At 40.2% G+C, this 23,108-nt stretch overlaps 1 protein-coding gene across 1 annotated transcript in view; it reads left to right on the top strand.

Moving 5' to 3' along the window:
• LOC137615186 (uncharacterized protein C15orf61) overlaps positions 1 to 23,108 on the top strand; it is a 549,979-nt gene that overhangs the window by 514,104 nt on the left and 12,767 nt on the right. Inside the window, exons 3-4 of the mRNA XM_068344829.1 lie at positions 7,973 to 8,154; positions 13,930 to 14,062. Coding sequence (XP_068200930.1) covers positions 7,978 to 8,154; positions 13,930 to 14,062 — 310 coding nt within the window. The 5' untranslated portion in view covers positions 7,973 to 7,977. The remainder of the gene's footprint in view (positions 1 to 7,972; positions 8,155 to 13,929; positions 14,063 to 23,108) is intronic.

The following is a 23,108-nucleotide window of genomic DNA, read 5'->3' as shown; positions in this document are numbered from 1 at the left end:
TTTTACCGATTTCGACGGCAATTTTTGACAGTGTAGGAATCTTAAGTGCCAATAATTTTATCAGAAAAAAAGAGAGCTACGCTACTAATTTTTGTCAAATTTAGTCGTAAAGTATCTAATTTTCATGGGTCAGTCACATAGCCCTGCATCAATAGCAAGTGGATGTTTATAGTTTCTGTAATATAGAGCATGAAAACTGTAGTATCAGTAAATCATAAATTTTGAATGTCTTACCAATCCACAAGGCCCAACATCTTTAATAATGATGATAAAAAAAAAAAAAACTCCTGGCTCGTAAATATCTGTGTGCTACCATTAAGTGCAATGCGTAATAGCTACTATTACGTTACTTTTATTTTTCTTTGTTAAGCGGATTATGGGCCATATGTAAGAACGGGAACAATAGTCATTTCGTTTTACACACCCAGGCTTCATCATTTGTTATACAGTACTATTAAATCTTGTTAATCTTATCTGTGTATCTGATACAGCACCAACCTGATGTGTAATGTCTGTAAATTGCCTAATTCTATTTTGTTTTTAAAGAATTATGGAATTATATACCCATCTGGTACAAGCCTTTTTTTAATTTAAATTTCCCCATTACACCATTTAGGGGGTGATATACCCTATTCATGTCTGTTGCTTCTTCCTGGATTTTTACTTATAGTATTTAGTTTTTTCTCTTCTTAAACAGTTAATTATATAGGCATTTTATGGTTTTTGTATTTTACCCATGTGCTTTCAGCTTTTAATTAACTCTACTTTCTTTCTTTGTCCTTTCCCCCCCCCCCCTATTTTTTCCCTATTGTCTCCGTCATCGAACCAACGAGATCTATCCTTGCCAGTTATAGCATTTTCCATCAGTAGGCATCTGGTATAATATTCGTTTTTCCTCACCCTTATTATATATAGTAATAATGCAATCAACACATGTATAGTAGACAGGGAATATTAATAAAATTTATTTTCTTTGTAACTTCAGTAAAAACACAAGAAAATAAATTTATTTATTTCTAAAATTATTTTCTTTAGTACTGCGAGTTTCTAGAAGGTAATCTAAAAATTATAAGCTTTTGCATTGAATAGGATAAATAGTGAAATTCTCTTTTACATTAAGAAATTTATTTTGGTTTTGTGTGCAAAGTGTATTTCCAATTCAAAACTTGTTACACTAATTCTTTTGGCCATCTTGAGGTTAGAATCTCTCTCTCTCTCTCTCTCTCTCTCTCTCTCTCTCTCTCTCTCTCTCTCTCTCTCTCTCTCTCTCTCTCTCTCTCTCTCTCTCTCTCAGAATATGAGAGCACATACAGGCCTATCGGCCGTTTTCAGCTACCATAGAGCCTTGTTGAAGTTAGTTAGCCACCTTGCAGATAACATTATGACGAAACGTCCCTCATTTATCAGTTATCTAAATTGAATTGCTGAAACGTCTCTCATATATCAATTATCTCCTTTGAATTTTCTTATTACCAATAGATTGAATATTTACGAGGCAGCAATTTATAGTTTAAATAGGAAATATTTATTTCAATAGTGTTAATATTCCTAAAATATTCTATTTTTCCTTATTTCCTTTCCTCACTGGTCTATTTTCCCTGTTGGGGCCCCTGGGCTTATAGCATTCTGCTTTTCCAACTAGGGTTGTAGCTCAGCATTTAATAATAATAATAATAATAATAACTTGGAACGATGTTTAAGGAAAGTTAGCAAACTAGCAATTCTCTTAAATTATACAATAGATGTCAGCGTTGTTATGCAAGGGTGGCAATTTCCTAAAATTATTTAAGAAAACAATAGAGGGATTGGGGGAATAAAAAAAGTGATAATGAAAAAAGGGAACTGGAAATCCAGTATAGTTGTAGAATAGCATATTTATTTTTATAATTACAGTAGTCAGGTTTATGGTGTTGTTTTTCCCTAGTGATTTGGTAAAATAAATTTTATTTGTTGGAGCTGTTTTACATATACAATTTTTTTATAAATTCATAATATTTCATAAATTCATAATATTTGAAAATTAAGAAATCTATTACAACACTGCTAATAGTAGCATCATTATTTTTTTCGTTTTGAAATGTTCCCTATTAACTTTCATATGCAGAGAACGAACTCGAACAACAATGATTTCGTCTCGTTTGTGGCGATGGCCCATTGAAAGTTCACTCGTTGCTTTTGATCACTTAAGTTTAGGTATTGGAACCCCTCGACATTCATGCTGGTAAGGTTTTAACAGTTGTTAAGATAAAATAATCATTGTTGGTCATCACACGAACAAGAAATCATCATACATATGGTAGTGTTCCTTGAGCAGTGTATGTACGGTGAATTGCAGGTGGGCCAAATGATTCGAGTCATAGGTCTAGCACCTCCACTTTGCCCACCTAGGCTTTATTAACAGTATTGTTTGTCAGGGTGACTTTGAATTTGATTATTGGAAGCTATGATGCTTAGAATTTATTGGATGGTTATGTTGGACGGAAAAAATTTAATTTGACCGCGGAAGTTAATTTCAAAAGCTCTGCTTCCATTATCTTGGTAGAGGTTCACTCTACTCTAAAATCAACTAGGTATTAACTTTAAGGATTCACACTTTATTTTAACAACTTTCTAACCTAAGACTACATTAGTGCTTTTGGGGGTCTGTGTGTGTGTGTGTGTGTGTGTGTGGACATTTGGTAAATGTATACCCCTTCACCGTAACTGTCAGTAGTGAACAATTGACCCTCTTTTTCTCCCTAACCCAATCCAGGCTACCTTATTCTTACTCATTGGGGAGCTGGGTTAATAATCCCTAACTTTCTTAAACAGACTTAGCACCTAGTGTTCCTGCTTGCAGCATACCAAAGCATATGCATATTATGCACAGGTTAAGTTATACTCCAAACTCTTACGGAGCTAAAAGGTAGTCCTATTTATACTTTTTCTTTACTATTTATAGTTATTAGATCATTATAGCTGCTTTTTTTTCCCTCTGCTATAGTGACATGGAATAGCAACCAACATATTGAAATTCTGTTGTGCAAAAGTTTGAACTTGTAAGGTCCCCTTATTTGGACCTACTGTTAGGGTAAGGTTAAGCAGTTTTCAGTAAAGGTATAATTTGATTTCTTACCAACACTGAATTCAATATAAGGTACGGGAGGATCGTATACATTGCTGTATGTTGATTTCTCCTTGCTATCGGTACACAAATGCATAATTTTAATATTACTGAGGAAAATGGGAAAAGTACTATGGTCAAGTATTGTGATGATCCTGTGTGAGATGGTGTTAACTTCGTGCACATATGCTATTCTCAAACAATTTTGTTAGCAATTGTGTTTTTACTTAACATTTTGAATCAAATAAATCTTTCCCAAATTCTTTATGCCTAAGTACATAGATTTTCTTAAAGACATAAAATGTTCGCCCTTTGAGATTACTTTCAAAATATATGGTAAGGATTATGGTGGCCTTTGTAATGCCGATCGGAGTGTGAGGCAGTCCTCAAAGGCAGGTCGGGCATGATGTGAATAGTTGCAGTAGAATAAATGACTGTTTTTTGTGACTTAAAGGCTTACAGCTCTATTGGTCAGATTTATTTGGGGGGTCCAGACCCAGTCAGGTAAGGATTCTTTATGAAAAGATAGATTAGAATGCATCTCGGTATTTTCCATGACTTCTGGCCCTCTTAAGTCATGTTAGGTTGTAGGTGTTCTAGACGAATGGGTGGCACAGCCTTCTTCGGGTGGATGGACAAGTTCCTTGTGCACGTGATTTGGTTAGATAAGAATGTAACTCTGCAAGTATCCATGATACATTATCGTGTTTTATAAATATTTGGAAAATTATTACAGATAATGCACTAGGTCTTTTTATTTTTTTAACTGTTTGTGGTATGAATTGTGGATTTCAGCCTTTTGTGATTAGGTTTCCTCCACTCTAAAATTCCAGCTTCCCCTTGGGATCTCACCATGATTGTTACAAAAAGGGGCTAGGGAAAAACAAAAATTATTGTTTTGCATCAACAACAATTGTCAGAAATTTACAGTATAAGACAAAAAATAACCAGTCGGAAAATTATATAGTTGATGTGATTGGAAAGAAGTTAAAGCGTCTTGCTCTACAGTTGTTCAATATTACTAAATATGGTAAAAATGTGATACTTCAATTTCTAGCTAAATACATGTACCATATATTTTTCCTACTCGCTCTTGTGTTTTTTGCATTTCTGACCATGATAGTTGGGGCAAACCACCCGTTCATGTGTTTTTGGACCCCCTTATATAAAGATAATTACGGGGGACACCAGTCGGAAACTGATATTTTTGAGTTGGGAAATGCCAAAAACAAGTGATTTACAGCAATATTAATGGACAGAAATGCTAAATAAAAACATGATAGCTAGTTGGAAAAATGTATGGTTCATGTAAGTGGATGAAAATTGAAGCATCACAATTCTCTATGATTCATTTTAGTTTCTTCTAATGGTTTTTGCTCTACCGTGCCTTGCTTCGCTCGCAAATAAAATAATCTCACTGCTCCTATGTTCTGGCAAGCGGTACATGGATGTGCTGTGCACACCAGCCCCGTGGCTCACTGTTTCGGGGATATTTTTTACTTTCACATGGGCAACAATAGCTATACACTGAACAAAGCATTTTCATCATAAACAATTGCCGACTTGATGTAAATTACGCTAAATTTCGAAATAGATGTTACTCCCCTCTTGGAGATTTCCTTTTATGATGGTAGTGTAGTTGAAACTGAAGGCGAGGGTGGAAAAAAAAAAAGGCTGTTGTAGAACAACATCCGGGAACTTTTCCATAAATATTTGGAAGCTGGTAATTGGTAAAAAAACAAAAAAAACAGGTAATGATTGTCATACAAAAAAAGAAGAACTCGCTAAAGCGAGTATAAGCAACGCATGCGGAATAACTCACCATTAGTCTCCCAACTGTAAACAATGGATACGTAAGTTATTTTGCCCCAGCCCGCATTAAACATTTAGAGAAAAATACCAAACTAGCCAGCACTCATCCATTTCTTGTAGCGAATTTGTTTCGCAAGTACTGTAATTAAAGTATATATTAACCCTAGAAGCAAATGAAATGTACAAGGGGAAATGGCATGAAATGCATACTGTATTGTAATTGATAAGCAGTGAAAAAATGCATGGTTTATTGTATATAACAGATATCATAAATATCAGTTACAACATACATTACAGTATAAAGAACAAATAGGTTGATGTTATTAACAGGGATATATCCAACCCTTACCTTCCCTAACATGAGTTGACCTGACTAGTTAGGTGACTTCACCCTCTCTGGAACACCCCATCTATTTTGAATTACAGTAGAGCATTGTACATCATAAAAGTAAAATTTAGTGATTTGTCTTGGCCTCTCCTTACCTAACCTAACTTGACCTAGGGCACTATGGCTGGCATCCCTACTTAACCTTGTGGGGAAGACTCCTCACTCCCATTGGAGTTCCCCACCTAACCCAAGGTGCGGCCACATGTCCAGGGCAGTGCCTGATGAGCAATCATCATTACTAAAGCATAATAAGGAACGGCAATGATCACCAAAAAAGTCAAAAGTGAAAACACTACTTGGAAACAGTCTTACTGCCTTGTTCGTATTGGAAGAAATGATTTCTAGAGTACAGTAATGTGTTTACTACATGACATCAGTATTTTAGTTTTAGTTTCGTCCCACATACTGTAGATGTTATCTGCATAGTTTTATATGTTTTTACCATCTGTAAGATCATGTGATATGTTTGGATACATTCTCGTGTAATTGGTCTAAAGTGAGATTCACGGCCTTCTTACAGTTATGTAAAATAGGTACATGGGTTCCCCTTACAGTTCTTCCAAAGTGGTGCATTTCTTTTCTGTTTTTTTTCATTTTAATCTTGCTCACCATGAGGATGATTTGTACTGCTCCAGACTGGAAATGACATATCTTTTGAGCCTAAAGTTTGACGGTGCTTAGTACCTGCGTAGATCTTGGTTTTCAACACTACCCATGAACAAGTAAAGTGACTGTGGAGCTAAGCTAGATCTATTAGCATTGTTTGTTTGTTGCTCTGACATCATCGCTGCAAATTCCAGCCACTTATCATTATCTGGTAATGATGTTTCCTGGACAGGAACTGTCTTGTTCTGTGAACACACCTCAAGCAATAAAAATCATTTAAATTTACTCCAACCTAACCTTGCACATGTCCTAATTGGCTAGGGGGCCTGACGTCTTATTTCCTTTCAGTCTAGGCATAGGTTAACCTACAGTTTTGGGAGATGTGACTAGAAGGTTTATTTGTGTTATTGTTGAAAATATGGTAGATCCTTTGATTTCAAGATTTTATTTTCTTTAAAAGGAAGCCATTTCTTAGTGGAGGATGTTTCTTCTTAATAGAGTATCTCAAGGTTTTTATTTCCTATACATAAGCTTAAAGAAGAATTATACTGTATTCTCATAAGCATTTCTTACACATAAGGCAGCCATTGTTAAAGTTAATATAATTTTGGGTGCAGATTGGGAGAAGACATAATTTAGCAGACTTTAGCTTAAGAATTTATAAAGGTCTTACTGAATTCTGTATGGACTGTAATTATTTCGTAAAAAAAAAAAATAAGGGCTTGGGAATAGCACATGCTCTGCAAGTTACTATTGCCATTTGAATTGATAATGATAAACTTAGAATCTGGCATAATGTGCCTTTTTTTTTCAGTAAATATGTACGTTACTCAATTGCCATCATATTCGTTATGGTAAGAATGCCAGAATTACCAGCATCTGACCTCTTCAGATAATGGATTTCTTGTTGGCAAGTAATAAGGTATCAAGTTCATAAAAGTATAACAAGAAATATTTTTGTAGCTCATGAGCATCCTTAATCCTTTTCAAATGTGATGAATTTTGTATATAGTACTGGATATGTTGTAACATTACGGTTTTGTGTGTTTGTTTTGCCCTTATATTAAGATATATCAGTGCTTTTTATTATACAGTAATGTACTGTACAGTACTTTATATGGAATTGCAAGCTGTGATTATTTACTATACTTTCTAAAGAGCAATTTACAGTGTTGCTGCTCAAGTTTGTTAAATTAATTGAAAACCACTAAAGTGTTCGCCTAGACTGATAAACAGTAGTGTTAATCAATAATTACATATTTTTCACTTGATTGATCAAATAACAGTATTATCAGCCTTAGTTCATAAACCTTAAATGGTTGTGGAGTATATCAGGCCATTAACATGCTGGAGTTAGTTGATGTTTCAATATCACTCTAAAAATTCTAAAGCAAATAAAGGAAAACTACTGTTAGTATGCCAGAATACTGTACAGGTAAAAACAAATCCTTATTTTTTTTATAACTTTTTGATTACATTTGAATTTGAAAAACAGGGAAAAATACCAAACTAGCCAGCACTCCTCCATTTCTTGTAGCGAATTTGTTTCGCAAGTACTGTAATTAAAGTATATATTAACCCTAGAAGCAAATGAAATGTACAAGGGGAAATGGCATGAAATGCATACTGTATTGTAATTGATAAGCAGTGAAAAAATGCATGGTTTATTGTATATAACAGACATTTCCTTACTAGAGTACAGTATACGTTTTTTAAACGCCTGCCATCAATGTTCGGTCTCGTATGAAACTGAACATGCGCATCTTTGTGCATGATTATAGGGTTTGCCCTCTTTTCCTTCCATCTTTGGGAGTTCAAGAGAGAACAATTCAACAGAACGAGCATGATGGAACATAGGATCGAAGAGCAACACAAGAATTACTCTGGTATATGAGAGTCCAATATAGAATAGCTATGTATGATTACTACTTAATATTTGAAATGATTTCCAGATGTGATGCAACATAGGATCGAAGAGCAACACAAGAATTACTCTGGTATATGAGAGTCCAATATAGAATAGCTATGTATGATTACTACTTAATATTTGAAATGATTTCCAGATGTGATGCAATTAGGTCGTATATTAAACATCTTCAAAAAAGGTACCAAAGCTCGACCGACCTCATCCTTGGTTTTGACTACCCATCTCAAGCAAAGAGACTTGCCACATTGGACTTCATATTTTGTAAAATACAGTGACATTACCAGTGATCAGAGAGGACTTTCACACTTTAATTGGAAGGTAGGAAGGTACTGTAATTTCGTAGCTTTGTAAGGATTGAAATATCCACAAGTCTAATTCGAAGCTACTGTATATTTGTTTTTGAAAGAAATCTCTTCATAGGTATTGAAATTTTGTCTTTAAGCCGATTGGTTATTTGTTTCTCTGCTAATACAAACCCTCGTTCTATAATAGAAGTATGATTAGTGAACCAAGAATGCTGCTGTTTAGGTTCATAATGAAGTGATGCTGGCGGGTGGCAGGGGAGCTTCTGCCCCTTGCTAGCCCACTGGGGAGCTACTTTGACTTCAGCCGCTGGGCAGTATGAATGTACTCTCTCTTTCCGTACTTGGCTGTTTTTTCATCTAATTATTTATTCTTTTTTTCAGAGTGGGTGTGTGTTGCTCTCTATGGAAAAACCATGCATGGGCATGCAGTCCTGGTCATGTGTATCAGTCTTGCAAGTACATCATGTTAATGATCAGGATTAATGTGGATCCCCATTTGTTTTTTTTCTTCCTCTTTCAGGAGACATGACGTTATGCAGTCATCCCCTGTAATGTGTAAGATGTGGCTGTTTACAGTAGTTAGAATACAGGAAGAATTTGAAGAGGGAGACTTCACCTTTTGGGTCTTCCTAGATATTGAAGAAATCCACTAGACCTCTCTTCTCTCCTGTTACTCAAGCTTCTTAGCCTCCCCTCCTACAACGGGATTATAAAGGATTACTGCTCGGACCTTCCTTTGGGAGTAAGCTACGAGTGAAATGGTTTTATCTACTATACTTCCCTCAGAGAAGCAGGTAGTCCCTTTCCTTATACTTGTTGTGTGCCCGACAGTGTAATCTCTGGTGATGACAATCTTGTTTATTGAGAAGTGACTGTAAGTTCTAGCCACATCTAGGACTGCCAAGTGTTCTGCAGCCGTTCCTTGATCGATCGACTTTCCAATTATCGAGTTTAAGTATTGGTATGCAATACAAGAACTCCCACACCTGGTACATGTGATCTGTTTTACACGAGAATTAAGTTTACAGCCTTGTACAAGAATACACTAGAAAATTTTTCCTAAGCTACTGAGCCTTTGGATGCGACACCAGCTATTCCAAAAGAAGAAGAAACTATCTGGGAAGACAGATTATTAAAAAATCTAAGTCTTACAAGACTTTCCCCTATATTTCCTGACGTTCGTGTAAGAGGGTCTGTGCTTTACAACCTTCCAACCCATCATGGGGAAGTAAGTCTGTACTAGGTACAGTACAGGTGCTTATGTTCCTTCTACCAGCACTCAGTCCTCTATGAGAACTAGTATTCACACCTTCTTCAAAGAGTTATAGAGGGATGTCTTCACCCAGAAGGATAAGTGCCCTACAGGAGAGGAGCCCAATTATTCAGTCTTACAATACATTTAACTGATTTCTCTACATGGTTTCATGTTGAGGAGCACCACAGTACCAAAACTCCACCCTCCATTGAGAAGGGGTTTTGGTATGAAATACAGGAGATCACACTCCTGCTACCACTGGTAGGTTTAGGAGAAATGAGAGTTGTAGCCTCCAGACTGTGTTGTCCTGGGGTTTGTTTGCTCAGCTGTGATGCCTCCGATCTAAGGGGACATGTTAACAGATATTGATTTTGACAAAAGAAAGATAAATGAATTCTTTTACTCTTTTTGGAGTATTAATATATAATTCTCTGTCATTTTACAAATCTAAAGAATAATTGTCACCTATCTCATGCGAGACCAATAACAAGCACTGCTGGGAAGGACATTAGCAGCCCTCCCCCTAGCCCTTTTTTTTTTACCTGGGACATTAACAGGACACTTTGGTGAAGCCGAGACTTTGAAGGATAAAGAAAACCACTGTTAAGTACCGAAAGTGTTTCCACTTGGAGTGACAATTCTTCTACATTCTTCCCATGTATGCCAAACAAGAGGTTTTGGGTCAGGACATTTCCTTACTAGAGTACAGTATACGTTTTTTAAACGCCTGCCATCAATGTTCGGTCTCGTATGAAACTGAACATGCGCATCTTTGTGCATGATTATAGGGTTTGCCCTCTTTTCCTTCCATCTTTGGGAGTTCAAGAGAGAACAATTCAACAGAACGAGCATGATGGAACATAGGATCGAAGAGCACCACAATCTTAACAACATTAGAAGACCAGTCCCATGACACAATCACCACAATCCCGGACATCTCTCTACTGGTCTCTACTCATTCCATCACCATTTGAGCTATCTTGGTATGACCAATTACTACTGCTTGGTCTTCTACTCGCTTTTTGGACACCACATAAGACGCCTCACAATTGGGTCTCTCTCGCCAAGTTTTTGGTGATTTTCGGGTTATAGAATGTCTGGCATGTGCTTCATTCCGGCTTTCCCCGTCTGAAAATGGTGAAGGATGGACCTGTGAACATTCTCATTGCCTGTACTGGCTACGAGATCTTCCTTTCACGAGCGCCAAGGTTTTCCTTTGGTCTTTCATGATCAAACACCAAGGTCTTCCAACTCGTTCATGCGACTGAGATTGGAACTGGAATTCTCAGACCCAATCTTAGCACCCGTACAAGCTTCCATGCTTGTTGACAAGGATCCTTGCTGACCAAGAAGGCACTTTTATAAGGCTGCTACACTCTGAATGGGACCACGTTCCTACGGTTGACCTCCAAAGGCTAAGGCACAAGGTCCTTGTAGCCTTGGAGATTATGATAGCCGTAAGCAATTCGGGTATCGATTGAGATCGGCTAACCCTCGTTAGTCCCTTCTCCCTCCGATTGGGGATCGCCCTGTTCGTGGACCGGCTGGTGAATGACCTAAAGGCAAAAAGGATTCTCCAAGGATTATCAGAATCACAGACTCCTTGGCAAATGACTTTATTACCTTCTCTATGAAGACAGAGATCAAGATTTACTCTATGATTACTGTACAAAGGTCTTCGCCCTCATTCGTAAGTCGGTGACAAGACCTTTCTTTTGACAGAGGGACTGGTTTCCCACAAGAGGCTCCCCAGCAATTGCTCTAGTATTTTCTAAAGTATTCCTAATCAGTAACCAGTATTCTTGCCTTTTGGTTTTATTGGAACAGGAACACTGTACGATCTACCCTGGTAGCTGCATGGTGATCTTTATCGCTGGAACCCTTCACCTCCGGAGAATCTGTGGCTACAGATATTTCCCAGGAGGGATGGGGGGGCACCCACCTAAATATTCTATCTGCCTTGTAGATAGGATCCACTGAAGAAATGCACCTGCTTTTCAACCTACTGATAACTCTTGTATCATTGCTACTTTGCAAGTTTTTTAAAAAAGTGCTGATGAACAACATTGCTTTCCTTTGTGACTGGCTCAACAAGGGGCTTGTTTCACATACTGTACCCTTATCAAGCAAGCGCAATCATGGGAAATCAACTCAATCCAGTATGTATGATTATGTGATGCAAACATACTCAAGCTTCTTTTTTCAGGTCTTCACCATCAATCGACTGGTTTACCAGTCAGCTGAAACAAGAAACTTTCAGTATATTCCAGTCCTAGTTCGTCGGCAGCATTCGAGGATACCTTTCATCATCCTAGGGAATTTTTGAAGCTTATTTCTTTGCGTCCATTATCCCGTTCTGCCAGTTACTCAGCACTCGAGATGACATTGGGGCTCAGCATGACTTGGATGTTTCCTAAGCGGATACACACTGATGATATCTGGACTAGCTGTTTTCTTTCTTTTGTAGTTAGGGATGTTTCTGTCTTTGTGGTAAAGCATAGTACTTGGCCCTTGATAGAAGTTTTCTTCTAGGATTAATCGCAAGAATGGTTGAGACTCGAGACTCATGAGGAGCTTCTAGGGAGCTCTGGTCTTAGAGAAAGTTTTGCAGGTCTCGAGCAATCCCTCTCGAACCCGAGTGACAGGCAATAAATAGGGCTAAGACCCTCAAGACAATCCTCTACTACTATATCCCTGATGAGGCAAGTAGGAAAGGGCATGTGTCACAAGTCTTTCTGAAGGATAGAAGATCTCCATTACCTTATTTCAGGAGTTTGTTGTCTGGACCTAGAACCAAGCCCTTCATGTCTTTAAGTCCTTCTTCGTCTCATCCCTCGAAGAAGGGTTTAGCGGGGACCAGGATGACTTGCCTTCTTTTCTTGGGAGGACACTATAACTTACCCTACAGCAATGGAAGGAATAAGAGTAAAGATCCTAGAACATTGTTTTTTCTTATTTCGTGGGACATTTAGACATGCTCCTCTTAATGTTGAGGAGATGAAGGGAACATCCCAGATTGGAGTGCACGAAGTTAAATAAGGAATTGGTCCCAGCTTGCGAGGAAAACTTGCCCCAGGGGTGTAATTTGTGAAGACAAGAGATGAGTAATGACAGAACAGTCTCTACACATCTACCAGAGTTTATCAACAAGCTCCTCGATGTCAACATCTTTTGCCAGGTGGTAGTTGCTCAGCAGATTGGGGAGCAAAGCTATGTCTTTTAGAAAAAGAAACATCTTGTCTGAAGGATATACTGTATGTCCAGAATGAGAGGTAAATCGCCTAGCTCCTCTACGCCTATTTTGTTTCCTTTCCTTGGGGTGCAGCAGCCACTCCATTATTTGCTGGAATGGACTCCAGATAATGTACAGGGGTGCCTCATAATTGAGCATTTTTTCTTACAAGTAAGTTTTGTTATTTCTGCCATCTACCCAGACAAAGGAGAGGATGGCCAAATATATGCAACTAATTTTCATAATGACCATACATGCTAACATATCCTCGACTCGGATATAGGATTTCTTGATTGTCTATTAGTTCCTGGTAGTGACGTAGCCGAACACATGACCATTTCATTAGGAGGTTGACAGTAGTTATCACTTTCGTTCCTGTACTGGACCAAAGTGTTTGCACATTTCCTGTTATAGGGACTTCTTCCCACCTAAGGATAAGTCTCCCATTAAAGGAAAAGTATTTATATTTGTATAGGAACAAGTCTCTATACTAATTTATATTTTTACTAACTATACAAACCCAAGTTCTTTAGATTATGCTTCCCTCGTTAACCACCCCAAAAGTCTTACTCAAGGTCAGAGTGTTGGCTCAGTGGCCTGTCAAGTGTGTGAGTCTTCCCCACCACTCGGCAGTAACTATGACTCAACTTTGTTAAAGTTTTAATTGTCGTATCTAGCTTTGTTGAAAGCAAACTTGTATTAAAGGACTCGGGTTTGTACAGTTAGGAAAAATAAAAATCTCTTTAGAAATTTATGTTTTGGAAATTAATGAGGCTTCTCCTTGTAGGGGAAATCCCTCTCATTCTTGGTCTGGTTTTTGACAGCAGTGCTTTTCATCTGCCCTCGAGTTTTAAAGTGTTTTTGTCTTAGTATTGCAGTACTAATCTCGACATTTACTGTTGATGGTTAATTTATTAGTACTGTATTGCTCAGAATTTCATCAGCAATCTTGTCTAGATTGTTTTTTAGTTATTTGTGCATTACTGTGCAACATGTAATTATAACAGTAATAATTTGATTTCTACCTATAGGGGATATCCCACTGACCTTTAGACTATGGTTCAGCTGAACAAGCTGAAATTCAATAGTGGTTTAGTTTATTTGAACAATTAATAATTTATGACATCCATGAAATAAAGTTTGTTTTAAAATTGTCCTGTATGTAATTAATTCAGATACAGTATTTTATAAGTTTTGTACACATCAATTTTAATTTGTATAACAACTTGATAATTGTTTTAATTATGATAACTCTACTAAGCTGTTTTATGTAAATTTGATTGTTCAGTTTTAATTTGCAGGTAGACAACGTTAATTATCACATTTTACGTACTGGATGTTGGCCTTACATAAAATACCACTGTTCCCGTAGACCGCATGATGACCTTTCTTTAGAAGACCGATTTTTCAGGATCCTGAAAGTGATGAATCTAGGTGGGTTGCAAATAATTCATTACACTATAGTATATTGGAAAAGTTTGGTTATTTTAGATACTGTATTGGTTAAATCCTATGCAAATAAACGTAGGCACATGTTATAGAAAAGAGAGAAATAGATTAGAAAGAAGAAAAGGAGCAAGAATAAGTGGATAAAGAATAGTAAGAGGAAAATCAACATGAGAAGTATATATAGTAGATGAGAATAATAAGAAAAACCATTATCCAATGAAGTGGCAAACCATCATTAATTATAAATGCTTGGGTTGGTTCTGAACAAAATATATGAGGAAATTATTTAATTACCTATCGAAGTTAACTGCTTGTCCTCCAAAAGAAAAACTCAAAGCTCTCCCTGTTTGGTGTGATGCTTCCACTTTCTCAAAGGACCCTCCAGTCATACATACAACTATCACCTATTTTAGTTCTAGTGGGTCATTCTTTTTTGGGGAAGACTCCTAACTACACTAAAAATATATCTTGCCACTATCTGTGGGGAGGTGAATGAGAAATGCTAATAAACTATGGTAAGTATTGAAATAATTCCAATATTAAAAATTCTGCTTGATTTAATGAATCTTTCTGAAGCGTATTGCTGATTTTTGTACAGTACTTAACAGGAAGATGGGATAGGGATAATGCAGAAAAGATTTTTACTTTTTAAAAATTGTAAAGTTATTGCTTGTGTGGTCTTGTCTCCTTCGTTTGTGCTTCTTTCCAGACTTCTGTTTATCATAGGGAGCACCTCTACTTGCATTCCATTTGGATCCTGTACTGTTTCAAAGTGGTATCTTTACTACAATTGCTGAGGTACCGCTCTGATTCTAAAATTTGTAATATCATGTGATTTTAGCTCTTAATAACTAGTAATTCTTGATTCTAGGTTAGGTAATTATTCCTTCTTTAGTAGAAATTGGCCTAGTCACTGTAAACTTGATGCTGTATGTCTCCTGCTACTATGAACCCCAAGGACCAACAATAAAAGATCTTTGCCCATCTTACTTAGTAATACATGACAAAAAACATAGGCACATCTCCAGTGTACTCTACACTCGTAATACATGACAAAAAACATAGGCACATCTCCTGTGTACTCTACACTCTTTCCCTTTCCAGAGATTAATTTCTGATGATGTTGAGGAATGTTGCCACTCCCCTATTAGTGCAAGTCTTCCTTTTGGCTAACCTCATTTCTGGTTTGTCTATCTCCTTCTTTGATCCTATAACAATGGACTTCAAGAATGAAGCCATGGCATTCTTTGATATAAAGATTGCAGTCCTCAGCGTAAGGACGCTTCCTTCTCTTGGCGCCAGGACGCTTCCTCCCACAGCCTCAAGGACTCTTCTAGCGCTCGGCGCCAGGACGCTTCCGACTCGCGGCGCCAGGACGACACCTGCGCTCGGCGCCACTACGTAAGCGGTTCTCGGTGTCAGGCTGCTTGCAGCCCTCTTCTACAGGACGCTTCCTACGATTTTCCTCTTTTGGATTCAGGGGAACCTTCTACCCGAACGAAAGCTGTAGTAGAGGTGGGACAGGATCTAGATGATGTCTCAGAGGACGAAGACAAGCCTGCTGACGCTGCTGGCGACTACAAGGTTCTCTCTTGCTCCCTCCTTGAGCTGTATGGGGAAGAATTTCAACCTTCTGCTCCTCGTTCTCTTCAATCTCAGTTATTATTATTATTATTAAATGCTAAGCTACAACCCTAGTTGGAAAAGCAGGATGCTATAAGCCCAGGGGCCCCAACAGGGAAAATAGCCCAGTGAGGAAAGGAAATAAAGAAAAGTAAAATATTTTAAGTATAGTAACATTAAAAAAAAATATTTCCTATAAAAACTATAAAAAAAACTTTTAACAAAACAAGAGGAAGGGAAACTAGATAGAAGTGTGCCCGAGTGTACCCTCAAGTTTAGCAGGAAGAAGGCCAAGAAACAGTTGGCCTTCATCAAGATGAAGCTCTCTATTTCTGCTAAGAAGGCTCTCGCTAAAGGAGACGAATGGATGAAGGAATGTAGACAAGCGGTCAAGACCACCTTCTCTTTTCCACCGGCTTGTCTTTCTTCGAAGGCTGGCATGTGGTACGAGACTGGGGAACCTCTGGGTCTGGGAGTGCCTGCCTCCTCTCAGGGTGACTTCTCTGGTATCGTGGACTCTGCCAGAAGGCATGCACTCAACTCGGCCAAAGTTATGTGGTCGATGTCCGAACTTGATCACCTCGTCAAAGGCATTTTTAGAGCGTTTGAGGTTTTTAGCTTTTTGGACTGGTCTCTAGGGACTCTGGGCAGGAAGACGGAGCAAATGGAGGGAACACAAGACCTGACGAGTATCATGTCCTGCATGGATAAAGCTCTTAGGGATGGAGCTAATGGGTTGGCTTCCCTTTTTTCAGCAGGAGTCTTGAAGAAGAGGGCCCTGTTATGTTCCTTTGCTTCGAGATCTGTGACTTGCGCAGAAGTCTGAACTCCTTTACGCCCCCCTGTCGCAACATCTCTTTCCTGAGGCCCTTGTCAGGGATATTACGCTTTCTCTTGTGCAGAAGGCCACTCAAGACCTTTTATCGCGCTCGGCTCGCAAGCCTTTGACAGTCGCTCCTTCGTCTCTGAAGAGGGAGGAGAGGAAATTCCAACAGCCCTTTCGGGGTAGGGCTTTAGAGGAAGAAGACAGGAGTCAGGGGACCGCTCCAAGAAATGAAGTACAAGTCCTCCAGACAACGGCAGGGGCAAGACTATCACGTTTTTGGCAGTCTTGGAAGAGATGAGGGGCGGACACCTGGTCCCTCTCAGTCATCAAGGAAGGATACAAGATCCCCCTTTTGAAGAAGCCTCCTCTTTCAGATACTCCTCTAGCCTTAGTAGCTCAGTATGCAGATGCGGGGAAACAAAAGGCTCTTCTGGATCTGGTCGACCAGATGCTGGACAAGGGAGCGATAGAACCAGTTCTGGACCTTTCCTCCCCAGGCTTTTACAATCGCCTGTTTCTGGTACCCAAGAACTCGGGTGGATGGAGACCCGTTCTGGATGTCAGCTCTCTGAACGTCTTCATGGAGAAGACGAAGTTCACCATGGAGACGACTCAGTATGTCCAGGGGACTGGATGGTGTCTCGATTTGCAGGATGCTTATTTTCACGTCCCCATCCATCCGACTTCGAGGAAACATCTGAGATTTGTGATCCAGGGCAAGTGCTTCCAGTTCAAGGCACTTTGCTTCGGTCTCAGCACTGCTCCTCAAGTCTTCACCAGGATAATGGCGAACGTGGCAGGCTGGCTGCATCAAGAGGAGATAAGGTTATCCTTTTATCTGGACGATTGGTTGATACGATCACGGTCAAAAGAAAAATGTCTGGAGGACCTACAAAAGACGTTCATGATGGCTCAAGAACTGGGTCTCGTCATCAGCAGGGAGAAATCTCAGACCGAGCCGAATAAGACTATTCTCTATTTGGGGATAGTTCTGAATTCAGTTCTTTTTCGGGCTTCTCCCTCCCAGGAGAGGCAGACCAGGTGCCTCGAGAAGGTCCGAGAATTCCTGAAGAAGCAGAAGTGCTCAGCGAAGGAGTGGATGAGTTTACTGGGGACTCTCTCCTCCCTCGAACAGTTTGTCTCTTTGGGGAGACTCCACGTAAGACCTCTTCAACACTTCCTATCAAGGGTGTGGAACAGGAAGACTCCTTTTCCTTCCCCATTCCAGCAGAGGTCAAGGATCATCTGATGTGGTGTCTGGATCCAGCTTTTTTTAGGGGGAGGGATCTCCCTGTACAAGAAGAACCCAGACCTAGTGTTATTCTCAGACACGTCGGAGTCAGGATGGGGAGCAACACTAGGAAGCAAGGAGGTGTCAGGCTCTTGGGAAAAGAGTCAGTTCAGTTGGCACATCAACAGGAAGAAATTGATGGCCATTCTGTTAGGGCTAAAGGCCTTCAAAGACTCAAGTGTCAGGGAAGATAGTGGAGGTCAACTCGGACAACACCACGGCTCTGGCTTACATCAGGAAGCAAGGGGGGACTCACTCTGTCTCTGTTCGAAACAGCAAGAGAGCTTCTTCTTTGGTCAAAGGAAAACAAAGTAGAACTGTTGACAAGATTCGTACAGGGACAGAGGAATGTAAGAGCAGACATGCTTAGCAGGAAAGGGCAAGTTCTTCCCACAGAATGGACTCTCAACCAGCAGGTCTGTCAGAGTCCTTGGAAGTTGTGGGGGAGGCCTATAATAGACCTTTTCGCCTCCAGCCAGAACAAGAGGATCCTCAACTACTGTTCTCTAGTTCCAGACGAGGCAATAGCGGTAGACGCCTTTTTGATGGATTGGACGGGGTTAGACACATATGCGTTTCCCCTGTTCAAGATCATCAATCTGGTCGTCAGGAAATTCGCTCTCCTCGATTCGGGATGAATGATACTAGTAGCTCCATTCTGGCCAACGAGAAAATGGTTCACGGAAGTAGTAGACATGTTGATGGACTTCCCAAGAACCCTTCCTGCAAGTCCAGAGCTTCTCAAACAACCCCACTTCGAGAGGTATCATGAAAACCCCCTCGCTCTCAAACTGAGTGCCTTCAGACTATCGAGAAGCTTGTCAAGAGCGAGAGGTTTTTTGGCACAAGCTGCAAATGCTATCGCCAGAGCGAGGAGGGTCTCTTCACAAAGGGTCTACCAATCTAAGTGGGAGACTTTTAGAGCTTGGTGTAGGTAGCACAAAGTTTCCTCATCCACTACCTCTGTGAGTCAGATTGCTGATTTTTTATTATACCTCAGACAGGATGCTAAACTGGCAGTATCTACCATCAAAGGGTATAAAGACTTGCAAGACCTCGTGAAGTCTTTTGAAACAACTAAACAGGTTCAGTTAAAGCCCCCTTCTTGGAACCTGAATGTGGTTCTAAAGTTTCTTTGCACCAAGAAGTTCGAACCTATCTCGCAAGCTTCTCTTAGAGATGTAACGAAGAAAACCCTCTTCCTAATGGCACTAGCCACAGCTAAAAGGGTCAGCGAGGTGCATGCTGTTGAAAGACAAGTGGTCTTCAATCAGAATGGAGCGGTTTGTGCTTTAAGGATTGACTTCCTCGCCAAGAATGAGAACCCATCAAAACCCTGGCCGAGGACTTTTGAGGTCCCTAACCTCACTAACCTAGTGGGTCAAGAGCAGGAGAGGCTCCTCTGTCCAGTTAGAGCCCTTAAAGCTTATTTGTGTCACACTAAGAACGTGAGAGGAGCTTCTAGCTCCTTATGGTTCTCGGTGAAAGATCCTCAAAAACCCTTTTCAAAGAACGCTTTGTCTTTTTTCCTGAGAGAGACTATAAGAGAAGCTCACCTCTCGTGTGAAGAAGAGCACTTCGACCTTTTGAAAGTACGGGCTTACGAAGTAAGAGCTATTGCTACTTCGCTGGCATATCGTAAGAATATGTCAGTTAGGCAAATTATGGATGCAACGTTCTGGAGAAGCAACTCTGTGTTCGCCTCTCATTACCTTAGAGAGGTAAGAGTGGATTACGAAAGATGTTATTCCTTGGGCCCATACGTAGCTACGGCTTCTGTATTAGGCAAAGGAGTTACTACCTCCCCTCAACCTTAGCTTTTGTATACCTGTGTGTAGGTTGGTGTTTTTATGGTTGTCTGAGGGCGTCGACTTGTGGTACAGTTCCTTCAGTCTAGATAGATAGTTTTTATCTATTCTGTAAGGTTAGGTGGTTAGTTTTAGTAAGGTTGCAGTTTTTAATATAAGGGACGAAGGTAGTTCCGAAATCTATTCAAGTTGTTGGTCTCACCCCGTTGACAGACTCAATTGAGTTGTTTTCAGCATGACAGGTCCACTCCTGGCTGACACTTCTAAGGGAAAGCGACTCAAGAGGCAGGAACCTTGAAGTCAGCTACCTTAGCAGGTAAGGAATTAAGGTGTTTTCTCTCCTACAACTTTTTGTTGTTTTCCAACGATGTTTACTGTCTGTCTCCCTCCACCAAGTGTGTGAATCAGCTATATATATATAACTGCCAGGTAAGTTCTATTCATAAAAATGGAGTTTTTATGATAAAACAAAGTTTTATGAATACTTACCTGGCAGTTATATACAGGTATATATATTTTAAGGCCCACCCTCTCTCTCTCTCTCTCTCTCTCTCTCTCTCTCTCTCTCTCTCTCTCTCTCTCTCTCTCTCTCTCTCTCTCTCTCTCTCTCTCTCTCTCTCTCTCAGAAAAAAATTAATAGACGTCTCTAACACTAACAGCGAAGAAGACCAAGAGAGAGAGAATTTATTTAAAGAGCATGTTAATGCTATGTTTAGAGAGAAATAAATAGATAGAGGACTTTTTTAAAAAACCTTGTTAATTCCATCTTAGTTTTCTTGGCTTCACTTTCTTTCTTTCTTTCTATTCATCACGCTGGCCCTTCTCACAAATGATCGTTTCAGTGATTGTATCGCCAGCAATCTCTTTGTCCTTAATCCCCATCAACAAAAGGCGTTCCATCTCTTCCAGGGTATTGCTACGACGTTTTGAAATAATGGTGATCCCCTTCGATGGTTTGACTGCTTTTATGGCTGCCTTCTGCTTGATGATCGTCGAGATCGTAGACATATTCCGGCCATATTGTTTAGCCAGATCACTCACATGCACACTGCTCTCATGTTTTTCTATAATTTCTTGCTTCAATTCTAATGAAAGAATTGCCTTCTTCCTTTTCTCACCACTATTAATACCTGTACTGAAACTAAGCTTCTTAGGCACCATGATTAAAGGTGAAATAAAAGAGGAAACATGAGAAAAGGAAGATAATAAGCACTGTTAATAACAGACCGAACAGAGGACAACCACACGATACACACGAGAACAGAAAACAGACCAACTCGACGCTCGATGGCTGCCATCTACCGACGTAAACAAGATCTACATTGGATGTTGGAGCATTACTTCGGGTGTCGAGACAAAAATTTGATAGAATTTTACTTCGGATGTTGGAACAATCGTATGTAAAGACAATCGTATGTAGAGGTTCCACTGTGCGTTAATAGAGACATCATTGTATTGGAAGGAAAGAAAATGAGATTGTTTTGTCTCTAATGCAAACAATTTCGCTCTTTATTAGGGAATATACTTAGGGAATATACTTCCGGTGAAGGTGAAAGACTAGCCATAAGACTTTTAGCAAAGTACAACTACCCTACTGCTAGTTAGCAGGGGGTTGAGGGTAGTAGAGGCTACTCCTCACACACAAACCTCTGTTGTCCAGTCATTTTTTATTTTGGCTCGGTTAAGAGTGGACGTTGTTTCTCTCTCTACCGTTGTTTACTGACTGCCATCTTTTTCTTTGGTATTTTGTTTCAGGTGCGATTGTTTCTTCTAGGCTGGTATGCAGGCTTGTCCTGGACCTGAGGGGCAGGAATGTGGCACTTTCTTGTCTCTGGTTTAGACGGATCCTCATTCCGTGTCGAGCCTGCGGAGGACGTTCGTATACACAGGAGGATACCTGCATTGAATGTTGGGAGTGGTCATCCCCCGAGTGGGAGAGGTTTGGTGGAAGGCGGAAGAAGTGGAAGAGGGATTCGTCTCCTTTGGGGTCATCCTCGAAGGGGAAGAAATCTCACCCTTCTTCTTCGACCTCTCGATCTCTGCCTGAATCTCTTCCTCGATCACCCTCGGCAGGGGATCGATCGAGTACCTTCTTTCTCAGGTGACTCTTTTACAGTGGATAATGTACTCCAGCTGGGGCAGTCCTTGGGGATCGCTGGTCCCCTTTCGAAGAAGAGTGTCCGTGAGCTTCTGCAGTTGGGGGTGCAGAGGAAGAGTAAACCGGCTTCCTCAGAGGTTGATCTCAATCCTCCTCTTAGAGACTTCGAAGGAAATGCACCGGTGGAGTCTATAGCGACCCTGCCCATGGAAGTCTCTGCTTCTTACCGTCACAGGCTTCGCCTGCGGCAGTTCCTGGTCAGCATGTTGACGATGGCGCGCTCCTTCGTTTTGAGCTTGCTCAGGTGGAGGAGGGAGGGGGAATTCTAATGCTTGTTCGTGCTAATTGCTGTGGACACCGTTCCTGATTGGGGTAAAGTCCTTCCCGAAGTGGTACCTGCCTTGCGCGGCTAAGAGAAGGTTGATGAATTCGTGTATGCCTTTCTGTAGTCCCTCGGAGCGTGGTTCTTCTGATCATGTAGATGAGGTAGCTAGTAGGCTGGGTGAAGCTGCGATACAGTACCTTGCTGGTAAGTTTGACACTTCCAACGACTGTCGTTCTTCACTTGCCCTTCTAGAAGGGTAGAAGAGAGACTTTAGCTATGGTAAGCAGCTCTTCTAGGAGAAGGCCACTCCAAAATCAAGCCATTGTTTTCTGGTCTTGGGTAGTGCCATAGCCTCTGTACCTTGGCCTTCCACTGTCTTGGATTAAAGTTCTCTTGCTTGAGGGTACACTCGGGCATGCTGTTCTATCTTATTTCACTTCCTCTTGTTTATATGAAGTTTTCATAGTTTATATACGAAGGGTCAAATTTAATGTTACTGTTCTTGAAATTTTTTATTTTAATGGTTTATTCTTCTCTTGTAGTTTATTTATTTCTTTGTTTCCTCACTGGGCTATTATTCCCTGTTAGAGCCCTTGGGCTTATAGCATCATGCTTTTCTAACTAGGGTTATAGCCTGGCTTGTAATAATAATAATAGCTTGTCTCGCCCAGCAGACTCTTCTCGTCCTATCTTCTTGTTTCGCCCAGTTCGTGCTTCAGACCTTCACAGGAATGCTCGTCACACTCCCAAGGGAGTCTTGACGATCAACGCAACATTGCTAACTTCGCTTGAGCGATCTTTGTGTGATCAGAGAGATCTCGCCGACAATGATCAGTGCTCGCAGCACCGACAGTAGAGACGACTGACGCAATCTCCCAAACATTGTTCAACATTACTGTATTCAGATGACACTCCTCACCAGCTCGCTACCAGGATCCAGCATATGACTGCGCTTCTCGTGACATCTCCTCCACACGTGATCGCCCATCAGCTTGCAATTGTGAAAGCGCTTCAGCTTGCGGTTGCATTAGTGCTTCAACTTTTGGTGTTACTTCAGCTC

Source organism: Palaemon carinicauda, chromosome 21, assembly GCF_036898095.1.
Source record: "Palaemon carinicauda isolate YSFRI2023 chromosome 21, ASM3689809v2, whole genome shotgun sequence".
NCBI lineage: Eukaryota > Metazoa > Arthropoda > Malacostraca > Decapoda > Palaemonidae > Palaemon > Palaemon carinicauda.
This window is presented reverse-complemented; position numbering and strand designations above follow the sequence as displayed.